Source organism: Ictidomys tridecemlineatus, chromosome 13 (assembly GCF_052094955.1).
Source record: "Ictidomys tridecemlineatus isolate mIctTri1 chromosome 13, mIctTri1.hap1, whole genome shotgun sequence".
Taxonomy (NCBI): domain Eukaryota; kingdom Metazoa; phylum Chordata; class Mammalia; order Rodentia; family Sciuridae; genus Ictidomys; species Ictidomys tridecemlineatus.
In genome coordinates, this window is record NC_135489.1 from 17,988,994 (window position 1) to 18,002,403 (window position 13,410).

Sequence of the window (13,410 nt, forward strand, 5' to 3'; positions counted from 1 at the left end):
GATCCCTGGTACCTCAAAAATAAGTAAACAAACAAACAAACAAACATGATCAGAATATACAAGAACTCTGAAACATTAAGACACCAAATTTAAGAATCATTGGAATTAAAGAGGATTCTAAGATGCAGGTTAATGGCAATGGATAATCTCTTCATGAAAATAATAACAGAAAATTTTCCAAACCTTCAGAATGAGAAAGACATCCAGATACAGGAGGCATTCAGAACCCCAAATAGATGAGATGAAAAAAGAACCTCTCTTTGACACATTATAATTAAAATTCCTAACATACAGAACTAGGATACAACTTAAAAGTCTCAAGAGATAAACATCAGGTCACATTTAGAGACAAGGTAACTGGAATTAAGTCTGATTTCTCAACACAAACTGTTAACATCCAGAAGGACTTGGAATGGTGTTTTCCAAGACCTGAAAAAAAAATAACTATCAACCAAGATTGCTACATCCAACAAAGCTATCCTTTGGAATTGATAAGGAAATAAAAACCTTTCTAAATAAGCATAAACTAAAAGAATTCAAGACTTTTAAGCTGGCATTACAGAAAATACTTAAAGAACTATTTCACACAGAACAAAATCAAAAACAAACCTCAGAACTCACAAGTGGACCAAATCTCACTTGAAGAATAGCTAATCAAATGAGAAACAGGACAAAATTAAACATCAGAAATAAATTAAAATGGCAGGAATTAATAAACCTCTCTTCATAATAACACTGAATGTAAATGGTCTCAACTCTCCGATTATAAAACATACGCTGGCAGAATAGATAAAAAACAAGACTCGGCGATATGTTGTTAGCAAGAGATTCACCTTCCAGGCAGAGACAGCCTCCTGAAAGTGAAATGATGGAGACCGGTATTCCATGCAAATGGAGCTCCCAAACAAGCAGGAGTCAGGACTCATACCTGACAAAAGCACACTCCAAGCCAAAATTAATCAGAAGAGACAAAGAAGGTCACTTCATATGATAAAAAGAACAATCCAACAAGAAATTATAATGACAGTAAATATTTATGCCCCAAATATTGGTGCAACCAATCATTTAAGAGACACTACTCAAATTAAAGACTCAGTCTCTAGTACAATAATACTGTGAGATTTCAACACAACTTTCTCACCAATATGTACAGTTCATTCATACATAAACTCAGTAAAGGCTCTTCAGAAGCAAAAAATAAAAATAAATGGATTTAATGAACATCTATAGACTATTTCATCTAACAACAGCTGAATACACTTTCTTCTCAACTGCTCATGGAACTTTTCCAAAAAGACCATATTTTAAATAACAAAGCAACTCTAAGCAAATATGAGAAAATTGATGCAATTCCTTTAATCTTATCTGACCAAAATGGAATGATATTAGAAATCAACACCAAAATACCCTAAAGAAACTTTGTAAACACATGGACATTGAACTGTACTCTTTTGAATGATGAATGGGTGATAAAGAAATCAGGAGAATTCTTAAAATCAAGTGAGAATAGTGATATAAACTACCAAAACCTTTGGAGTACTATAAAGGCAGTTCTAAAAGAAAAGTTTATAGCTATGAGTGCCTACATAAATAAATCAGAAAGATCCCAAATAACCAATGATTCAGATGAAGGCCCTTGAAAAACAAAAACAAACTAATTCAAAATCAATAGAAGGAAGAAAATAACAAGACCAAAGCCAAATCAACAGAGAATTTTAAAAAATAGGACAAAAGATCAATGAAACAAAGAGTTATTTCTTTGAAAAGATTAAATAAATAAATAAATAAATAAATAAATAAAAATTTTTTAAAAAGAAATAAGAAATAAGATTTAAAAAAAGATTAAAAAGATTGATAAGCCCTTCGTCAAACTAACCAAAAAAAAGAGCCAAATTAATAAAATAAGAGATAAAAAAAGAGAAATCACCACAGACATCACAGAAATCCATAGGATCATTAGAGACAATTTTAAAAACTTATACTCCAATAAATTGCAAAACTTAAAAGAAATGAATACATTTCTAGATACCTATGACATGTCTAAATTGAATCAAGAGGCCTGAGGAAACCTAAACAGACCAATTACTCACAATGGGAAGGAAGCAATGATAAAAGATGGATTTTCAGCTAATTCTCCCAGACCTTTAAAGAAGAACTAATGCCAATACTCCTCAAATTATTCTATGAACTAGAAAGGAATGGAATACCTAAACCAGTATCACCTATTCCAAAACCAGTTAAGAACACATCAAAGAAAGAAAACTAGACTGCTATCCCTGATGAAGTTAGATACAAAAATCCCTAATAAAATATTAGCAAGTCATATTCAATAGCATATAAAGAAGACTGTACCTCATGACCAAGTTGGTTTTATCCCAGAGATGCAAGGATATTTTGACATATGCGAATCCAAAAAATGTCAATTCATCACTTAAACAGAAGTAAGCACAAAAATCACAGTAATCTCAATGGATGCAAAGAAAGCCTTCAAACAAAATTCAGTATCCACTGAATATAGTAAAGTAAGTAGGGATAGAAGAACCTCAGCTACATAAAGGCTATATAAAACAAACCCAACACCAACATTATAGTGAATGGGGGAAAAAATGAAAGCATTTCCTTTAAAATTCAGAACACAACAAGAATGCCCACTTTTACCACTTCTATTCAATACAGTACTAGAAATTCTAGCCAGAGAAACTAAGCAAGAAAAGGAAATAAAAAGAATAAAAATAGGAAAGAAGATAAATTAATTCACATTAATTTATCAATGTGAATGAATGCTCCTATAGTTAGAAGATCTAAGAAGCTCTACCAGAAGATTGCTATGATTAATAAACAAATTCAGCCAAGTAATAAGTTACACAATCAACATACAAAAATCAATATTTTCTATATATATATACCAACAATGAATCTGCTTAGAAAGAAATTAGGAAAGCAAGTCCATTCACAAAGTCCTCAAAAAACAAAGCTCACAATAAATCTAATCAAGGAGTGAATGACCTCTACAATGAAAATTACTGGGATACTAAAAAAAGAAAGAAATTGAAGAAGACACAAGAAGATGTAAAGACACCCCCCATGTTCGTGGATAGGCAAAATTAATATTATTAAAATGGCCATACTACCAAAAGCAACATAGAGATTCAAGGCAATCCCCACCAAAATATCAATGACATTCTTCTCAGAACTAGGAACATAACAGTCCTAAAATTCATTTTAGGATATGAATAAAAGACCCAGAATAACCAGAGCAATTTTAAGCCAATAAAACAATGCTGAAGGCATAACAATACCTGACTTCAAATTACACTGTACAGCTATATTAATAAAAACTGTATAGCACTGGCATAAAAACAGGCTATCAATGGTACAGAGTAGAAGACACAGAGACAAACCCACAATGAGACAATGATCCAACCCTTGTTAAAGGTGCCATAATCATACACTGGAGAAAAGAAAGCTTTCTTAAGAAATGGTGCTGGGGAAATTGGTTATTCATATATAGAAAAATAACACTAGACCTTTATCTGATACTCGGCACAAAAGTCAACTCAAAATGAATCAAAATTCAACACTGTAAACAATTAGGAAAATGTAAATCAAAACTACACAGATTTCATCTCACTCCCGTGAAATGACAGCCATCAAGAATATAAACAATAATAAATGCTTGTAAGGATGTGAAGAAAAAGAAACACTTTTACACAGTTGGCAGGATGGTAAATAAGTAGAACCCCAATTGAAATCAGCATGGAGGTTCCTCAAAAAAGTAGGAATGGAACCACCATATGACCCAACTAGCTATACCACTCCTCAGTATTTATCCTAAAGAATTACAGTCATCACACTTTAGCATTATATGCATACCCATGTTCATAGCAGCACAATTTGCCATAGCCCAACTATGAAACCAGCCTAGATGTCGGTCAATGGATGAGTGCTTAAAGAAAATGTGTTATATATAAAAATAGAGTTTTATTCAGCCATAAATAAAAATGAAATTATGTCATATGCAGGAAAATAGATGGAACTTGAGAACACTATGTTAAGCAAACAAAACAAGCCACAGCATCAGAAAATCAAAGGTCGTATGTTTTCTCTCATATGTGTAAGCTAGAGAGGAAACAGGAAAAGAAAGGTCAAGGGTGGGGAAATCTCATGAAAACTGAAAGGTATCAGAAAAGCAGAAGAAATGAACCAGGGAGAGGGAGTAAGAGAGGTAAAGAGGATATTGGCTAAATTACATGTTTATATTGTGTGCATGTACAAATACATAACAATGAATTTCACCATTGTGTACCAATAAAAAAAATATGGAAAAAATAAAAATGATATTTTGACTTCAAAAAAAGGAGACATGACCCAAAAAGGGGATCAACTTACCTTAATCACAAATGGAACAGCTTTGGCAGGAATGAATTCCATTTTTTAAAATCTGGGGCACTTGCCCAAGTAGTAAAGACGTTTTGTTATAATTTGGATTCTAAGTGTCTCCCAAAGGTCAATAAAGGGTTGGTCCCCAGGGTGGTGCTACAGGTAGGTGGTGGATCCTTTAGCATGTGGGGCCCAGTAGGAGGTCTTTTGGGTCATTTCAGGCATGCACTTGAAGAGTATTGTGGTCTCTTCCTCCCGTTTGCTTCCTGGCCATGAGGTAAGCAATTTTGCTCCACCATACACTCCTGCCATTACCATCTGATACCCCCACCAAAGGCCTAAAAGCAATGAACCTACCTAATTATGGACTAGAACTTCTAAAACCATAATCAAAAATAGCCTTCGATATAATAAGTTGATTATCTCAGGTATTTGCTATAGTATCAGGAAGGCAACTAACACAAGATCTCACTTGGGTAACCAAGAATGCCTAAAACAAAAGTGGTAATTTGCTTATCCTAAACCCTTCTTCATTGGTGTCCTCTACTTTATTACCACGCAACTCTAGCATCTTATGACGAATACTTTTACTACAATTCTAGTCTTATTCCTTTCCAGCATTTTTCACACAAAAATACATTATCAATATTTCAAACATTATTAAATTACATACTTGTTGCAAATTGTACTGACTTAGTCACAGAAATATATACTAACCTGTATGCCAGTATGTGTGCAGGCTAATTTTGTAAACTCAATGCATCTGCCATCATTCACATCCCAGAGGCACATCTCTCTATAAAACAAAACAAATAGCTAACTTTAAATTTGATTTGCTAAAAGCACTGTTTCAATTTGTTAATTTAAAATTAATTTAATTTAAAATTAATTAGTGTTATTAGAAGTAATAACACTAATTTATTACAGATTATAGCTAATACTCATTATTGCTGCTGGCCAAAATTTCCAGTGCTCCCATTCACCATCCCAGTCCCCCTTCCAACCTGCCCACCCCACCTCAGTCCACATCTTCTCTACAGTCGTAATGCACTTCCTGGTTCCCTATTAGTTGGTAGAGTCTTGGGAGCATTTCTGGCCAGAACTAACTACTACAAGGCCCTTCAGAACTGTTTTTCCTCTGCCTCTGCTGTAGGTAGCAGCTGCAACATCAACCTAAACTAAGAACAATGATGAAGCCAGGCACAGCCTTCACATGACAAGAAGTGACAAAAACAAGACATGGACTTTTAATTTAAATTATTGAGCACTGCCATTTGTTAAATGCAGCTTGAAATGCAGCACTACAGAAAACAAGCCAAAGTTGAAGTCAACTGAATTCCAATCCTTTGCAAACTAAATATAATATTCCAGTTTTGATTCTGAATTAATTGCAAATTTATTAAGTGCACACACACTTCACATACACTCACACACACACAAAATTTATATCACAAAATAAAGATGCAAGGTTGAAAATTAGAAATATCAATATGCTTTTAATTTTGAAGAAATAAGCGTTAACAGAAGAAAATATTAATAAAATGCAATGATCCTGATATTACCAGAATATCCTTACAGTATAATTTTCTTACATCTCACCTAATATAATTTTTCAAAGAACACTCAATTTAAACAAGCATTCTAGTGTAAATTATCCTTTCATTGACCAAAGATACTACATTGTTGCCTGACATTTTCTTTTCTTGTTCCAAAGAATTATACAATCCATAACTATGGGGAAAGAGGGAGAACAATGTCTAATTTTTTTCAAATTCCCTAACTTGCTTCAATAGTACATGGGATCAATATATAATTTCAAAGTACCAAAAATATTTTCAAAATTCCTCAAACTCTGAGCTCTAATGCTATTATTATTTAATGACCTACTTCTCCAAAAGCAAGGTATGTTCTAAGACTTAGGAAGACACAGTTAATGTATTAACACACATCAATATAACTTTATAAACTTTTATCATAGCTTCATCTCCCAAATATATTCCAGTCTAGTAGCATCATTGAGGATTTTTTTTAAATTTTTGAAGTTGTCTACTGACTCAATAACAATGCCATGGAGATCATACTTTAACTTTTATAGTATTCTGAGTTTCTCAAAAGCAAGGCAAAGAAAGAATCATAAATTACAATGGAAGTATTCCAAAAAAATTAATAGTATAAAATCCACATCCTTAAAACCATCATTCAAATATCTTCCTTTATGCTTAGACAATGGAAGAAAATAACTCCAAAAAAAAATGAACAACAAACAAATAAGCAAACAAAATAACTCCCTACTTACTAACACACAATACTAGTTATAAAGACATAAGTAAAAATATATAAATATCACATAGTAACCCATAAATTGTACAATTCTTTTGTGCAAATTAAAAAACAAGTTTTTAAAAATATGTAAAATTTTAGAAAAAAGAGAAAGTTGACCAAAACCAAAAAGCAGAATACTTACCCACTTGCAGATGCACTCACAATATACTGTTTGTCACTAGAAGCACAAGCTTTAGACAAACAAGTGATTGCTGCTGTGTGACCAAATAACAGTGCTCGAGGATTAACCTAGAAATGCAAAATTTACTGGTGTAAATATCACATTTAAAAAACCAACCTTTTGATTAGTAATCATGTTAAATATTTGATATACACATAGAGATTTGAAAAAATTTGCTCAGAACACTAAAAACTAAGAGTAAACAGTGAACTCTAATCCATATAATGCTCACAATCATCCTATCACAGTAGTTCTGAGGTCAAAGTTGGGATTCAAGAAGCTACAGTACTACATGATCAGATGGAGAGAGACAGCGAGGATTCAAACTAAGGCAGTCTTAACTGCTACCTCTTTAGTATGCTAGGAAAGTGAGCTAAGAATCTGAATTAATATATAAAACTGGAAAATCTAGCCTCACTTATTTTTACATATCACTGATCTGAAAAAGCTTTAAGAGTCTCTGGATTCATAACCCCCACACAAAAGACAGGTACCCTTCTAAAAGCTACTAGTAGAATTAACTGTCAGGAAGAAGAACCTTGATGAACACTGGTGTAGAGACAGTGTCTAGTGGAAAGACTGGCTTAATACTACTCTTCTAAAATAGTTGGGCAATCAGCTCCCAAATTTACAATAAAAGTATTACAAAATCACTAATAGTATAAAATTCACATCTTAAAACCATAATTCAAATATCTTCCTATAAGTTTAGACAATGGAAGAAAATATTCCAAAAGAAAAAACTCCCTGCTTACTAAGTATTCTGCTACGAGTTATAAATACATTAGGAAATAAGAAGAATAATCATGATAAGCAGATAACAGCTAAAAATACATCTGTGCCTAATATCAGTGCTAGATCACAACTACTATGGTCAAACATCAAGACACTTCCAGGAGCTGAGTGCAGTAGCCTGTACCACGAGTCCAGATATTGGGGAGGCTGGGACAAGAGGATCACTTGAGCCCAGGAGTTCAGGACCAGCCTGGGCAATAGAGTGAAACCTTATCTCCAGTAAACAAAACAATATAAAATAAAAAAACAAAAATTCCAGAGGAAATAAGCATTATTAGAGAAAAAATGTCTAGATTACTACATTTGTACCTTTTATTTATATCCTAGCATGTTCCACAAAAATTTGTTATATCAAAGTTAGTGATGAAATATTTCACACTTAATCCGACCAAAGAAATATTATAAAATAATGTTTGATCAATCCATAAAGATCATTCGTTCATCTTCAATGATCACACAGCTCAGAAGCAAAAGTTATCGAGTTATCACTGGCAAGGCAAGAATAAAAAGATGGCATATGCCATGCCAGGTCTTAAGCATATACTATAACACTGATATTCCAGTCAGAGGCTTTGAGGCCACTCAGCCATCATTCAGCACTTCTCTTTTTTTAAATTCCCTTTAGCTTTTTTTCCCTACTACCTGAGATGCTATGATTATTCATTAATCAATCCTTCGTATGTGTAAACAGTATGACAACAGCTTAATTCACATTCCTTCACCCAAACCTTACCCCAACCTTGTGTTAAATAGGCAAGACCCTTTATAAAGTATACTTTTTACCACACCTGGTGTATTGCTTGAAATCCTCTCTCATGAGTCAAGAGCAGAAAATACAATGCAACCTCCCAAAACAATTAGGCCAAGCTTTCTAAGTGGAAGAAATGTGGTTTATAACATTATCTTTGTGTCCAAGTGCCTAGAATTTTAAATGCCAATTATTGTTAAACTAATAAGTTTGGATTTAACTGATTACTTTCTGAGTATTACTTGTCCATAGTAATCCTCCCATGTTCTGTATACTTGCCAATGTGATCCAGTCATGTTTCCCCCAATTTCTCCTTCCTGGCCTCTCGAAACACAAGAACAATCAACGGTCAGCAAAATTCTCTATAGAGTATCAACGGCACTTCTGAAAACTGCTTCAAATTCCTTGCTCTAATCAAAATCTGGAATTCCTCTGAGGACAGCCTCCACTGAAACCCTCTCAACTGGTGGTGACTTTTTCCTCTATCACGTGTACTATAAAGCCTGAAAGAAGATTAAGTGTCTTCTTTGCCCCTCATTCTAAGCTCCAGAACTTCTGGTTTTTCCTTCTCCAACCCTTAGCACCTTTGTATGAATGCAGGTAGGTTGGTTGCTCTTTTTGTAGAAATGCAAAAGATTTCTTATACCAATAAGCACCTACCTTATTATATTCATTACAAGTAACAGTTACTCACTCTCATTTCTTGAAGCCTCTAACACTTGGCTCACCATTTCACTCTCCACTGCTTCTGGTATCCTACTTCTAGGTGTTTTATTATCTTCTCAGACAAGGTTTGCAATAGTACCCAGGCCTCACTTCTAACCTCCTTACCTCGAATGATCTTGGTAATACCTACTGTATGCCTTCAAGTTCCCTGATCATTAATAAACGAACTACTCTAGAATCTTATTTAGCACCTCTCCTTCTGCCATTTTAATTCCCTCCACTTCAAGTCCCAACAATTCTTCAGTCCCCCTAAAGCCTCAATTCCATCTCATTCTACCACGACTGCACTAATCCATTTTCCTTCAAACCCCACTACCCAACTTAAGAGTCCACGGTACATCATAATCACTACCCTGCATAAAACAATCAAGCCTTAAGTGCAATCTCTCCCTGTTAGGCTTGCTAGGAAAACTTTATCCTAGTTAAACCTGGCTCTCTCTTTGGCTGGGACTTATACCCAAGAAACTGAAGGTGGGTGGAAACACTACACCACCATTTGTTTTCATATGCAATTGATGACATCTAAATTTACAGGATCCTTGAGTGCTATCCAGCAGTCCTGCCTAATTTCTCTAGCCTACTCATACTCCTAAACCTCCCAGGTAAGCAACTTATCTCTCCTTAAACCTCCAGTGGGAACTCCCCTGTCCTCACTGTCAACTGAGGACCTTGTTTATTTTTCTGAAAAAAAAAATTGTAGAAGCATGAAGAAATTTCCACATTTCTATATAAAGAGCAACCAACCTACCTGCACTCATACACTTAAGGTTCCCTAGCACTGTGAATGGTTTCTTGCTCCTATCAGCCTGAGTGCTGTGCACTTCATTTCAACTGTCACCTCTCTCATAAAAATCATCAGTCATCAATACCAAATCCAACCACATTTCTATACCTTATCAATGAATAACAGAAAATAAAATGATTCTATTTGTACTAGATTATAAACTAAATTCTGAGAAATAAATGTCATTAAAGAAGTACAAAATTTATACTCTGAAAACTACAAAATAATGTCAGAAAAAATTAATATCTAAATAAATGGAAAGGTACCCTATGTTCACACATCATAAAACTTAATATGGCAATATTCCCCAAATTGATACATAAATTCAATATATTCCCTATCAAAAACACAAATGATTTCTTTATAGATATTGACAAGTTGATCCTAAAATCTGTATGAAAATTCAAGTGACCCTTATATAGCCAAAACAATCGTAAAAAATAAGAGCAATATTGAAGGATTCATATATTCCAATTTCAAAATTTAACATAAAGCAATAATAATCAAGACAGTATTACATGGTATAGGAACAGACATAGAAAACAATGGAATAGAATTGAGACTCAGAAAAAGATCCATGCATCTATACTCAACTTATTTTCCACAAGAGTACCAACACCATTTAATAAGAGAATAATCTCCTTAACAAAAACAAAATAAAAGGAAACTAGATAATTTAGACTTCACCAATATTAATATATTTTGTGCTTTAAAAAACAACATCAAGGGCTGGGGATGTGGCTCAAGCGGTAGTGCGCTCGCCTGGCATGCGTGCAGCCCGGGTTCGATCTTCAGCACCACATACCAACAAAGATGTTGTGTCTGCCGAGAACTAAAAAATAAATATTAAAAATTCTCTCTCTCTCTCTCTCTCTCTCTCTCTCTCTCTCTCTCTCTCTCTCTCTCTCTCTCTCTCTCACTCTCTCTTAAAAAAAAAAAAAAAAAACATCAAGGAGCTGGAGTCGTGGCTCAGTGGTACAGCGCTTGCCTGACATATGTGAGGCCCTGAGTTTGATCCTTAGCACCCTATGAATAAACAAAAGATCCACTCACAACTAAAAAATATTTTAAGAAAAGAAAAGAAAGAAATAACATCAAGAAAGTGAAAGATAATGCACATAATGGGAGAAGATATTTGCAAGTTAAATATCTATTAATGGATCTGTACCAAGAACATATAGAGAATTCCTACAGTTCAGTGCTGGGGACATATCTCAGTGGTAGAGTGCTTGCCTACCATGCATGAGGTCCTGTGTTCAATCCCTAGCAACAGTGAAAACAGAAGAAAAAGAAAAAGAAATCCTATAAACCAATAATCAAAAAATAACCAATATTAAAACATAAGCAAAGAAAAAGCTTTTAATTTTTTTTTAAATGGGCAAAGGAATGACAATAAATACATAGTGATTTTAGAAATCCCTATGTGATTTTTATAAAAAGTTATGCCATCTTCAAAACATTTACTTTAGAAGGTATGTTTTGAACTGGTTTTTGTCTGTTTGTTGTTTTCTACAGTGCTGAGGACTGAACCCGGAGCCTTACATAGGCAAGGCAAGTGCTCTATCGCTAAGCCACATCTTCTTATACTGTTTGTCAATACATCTTTATGTATTATAATCTTTTTAAATACCTAAATATAATAAATATTAAGTGACTAACAGTAGATATTACATTCAAAAATTGCTAAAAACCAGCAGACATCAATTATAATAATGTAAACAGATAATCTGCATACAAGTAATTTGATCATAACATATTTTGCAGAAAAGTATTACGAATTCAAGTATAATTCCAGTACTGTGTAATTTTCTAATAAGTAGCTTCTTGTATTTAGGATGTACAACAGACAATTCAATACTCACTTCTAATTCTACTGAAAGATCCCAGAGACATATTTGTCCATCATGGCATCCAGTTACAATTGTGGCCCCATCATCTGTTAAAAGCACAGCTGAGACACAGTGTGTTGGTGCTTTGCGTCCCCAAAGCACAATGGGTAGAACAAGGCTGTTTCCTGCCATTGTGTTTTCAAACCTAAAAATGTTATAAGAATAATATGATATTAAAATATTAGCCTCTAAAACATGTTATATATCTTTATTACAAAGCCAAGTTGTACAATTTGAAAATAAGCATATATTCCTGGTAGTATATTCTGACCACTTAATAATGTGTTATTTCCAAACAAATATGACTAATTTATCACATCCCAGATTCTTTAATTAAAAAATTAGACACAAATCTTCACTGTAGGCATTCACGATTTTTAAAATTTGCTAGTGAAGAGTCAATGATTCAATACTCATATTTAGTACTATATAGCTGATGATGCACTTTTATGTATATATAGATTTCATTTTAAATCTCAAAATAGTCTTTCCAGGCTGGCAGGATAGAAAATGAGGCATAAACATATTCACCCTAAAACCCAGAAGCAGCAAGTCAAGTGCAAATCCTGCCCTCTAACCCCAAATCATCTGCCTCCTCAAATAATTCAAATCAAATACAAAAACAGTGCTCAGCAAGTCCACACAGATTATACCCCCACTGCCAGACCAGAATTATCAAGAATTTTAGAAATGCCAGGAATTCTCCCAAGCATTGTATATATATAAATAAAAATGACTTCAATTATTCCTTCAAAAAATCATAAGATAAGTACTATGATCACTTCTTCTTCCTCAGAGTCACTGAGGCAAATTGTCATGAAGTGACAAGAGATGGAGTCCATGTCTCCAAACCAGTAGTTAATAGCAATGCCCAAGAACTCAGGACATTTTATAGTGTGCTAAACATTCAACAGAGTATGCCCAGTGAGAAACTCATTTGGACACATTTATTCCAAACTTGTTATGTCCAAAGGTCACAGACATCCTTCCATGTTAAGTCCTAAATCTTAGGGGAAAGAATTTCTTTTCAGACTCATATCTCTGTAATATGAGAGGATTTAGATTTGAAATAATTAACCAGCATATACTAGAATATACCTCTTAAAAAAGAGTACAAACAGAAAGAATTATTCCTTCATTAACAAAATTAAAATTTAATTGGTAAAACAACATTTAAGTGTTATAAATTATGTGATTAAGGAAAAAATAATAGACAAGTTCAGAGAAGTTAGAAAGACTAGAATAGACAAAGAGGGCTCCACAGAAAAGTGGACTCTGACAGGTCTTATTAGGAGTCATCTACAGTCTGACAGATGGTCAATCCAAAGAAAAGATCATGAAAATGAAAATGAATCAAGTAAAAAAATATGAAGAACACTGGAATGCTTACCCAAAACAACCCATATTATATCCTTTTTTGCTATTGTTAGAATGCATAGCTTTCATCAATTTGGTTCCCACCTATCCCCCAAAAAAAACAACTCCTCATTTTTGCTCAAGTACAAGGTACACATTTAAAGAAAACATTCAAAATACACCTGGCACAGTGGCACATGCCTGTTATCCCAGTGCCTCATGAGGCTAA

At 33.8% G+C, this 13,410-nt stretch overlaps 1 protein-coding gene across 6 annotated transcripts in view; it reads right to left on the bottom strand.

The window, feature by feature from the left end:
* Positions 1-13,410, bottom strand: part of Wdr7 (WD repeat domain 7) — a 327,637-nt gene that overhangs the window by 287,527 nt on the left and 26,700 nt on the right. For all 6 annotated transcript variants that reach the window (XM_040272677.2, XM_078029968.1, XM_005323039.3 and 3 more), the window contains 3 exons: positions 11,799-11,970; positions 6,845-6,951; positions 5,098-5,176 (listed from right to left, as the gene is read on the bottom strand). In XM_040272677.2, the coding sequence (XP_040128611.1) occupies positions 5,098-5,176; positions 6,845-6,951; positions 11,799-11,970 (358 nt within the window). The remainder of the gene's footprint in view (positions 1-5,097; positions 5,177-6,844; positions 6,952-11,798; positions 11,971-13,410) is intronic.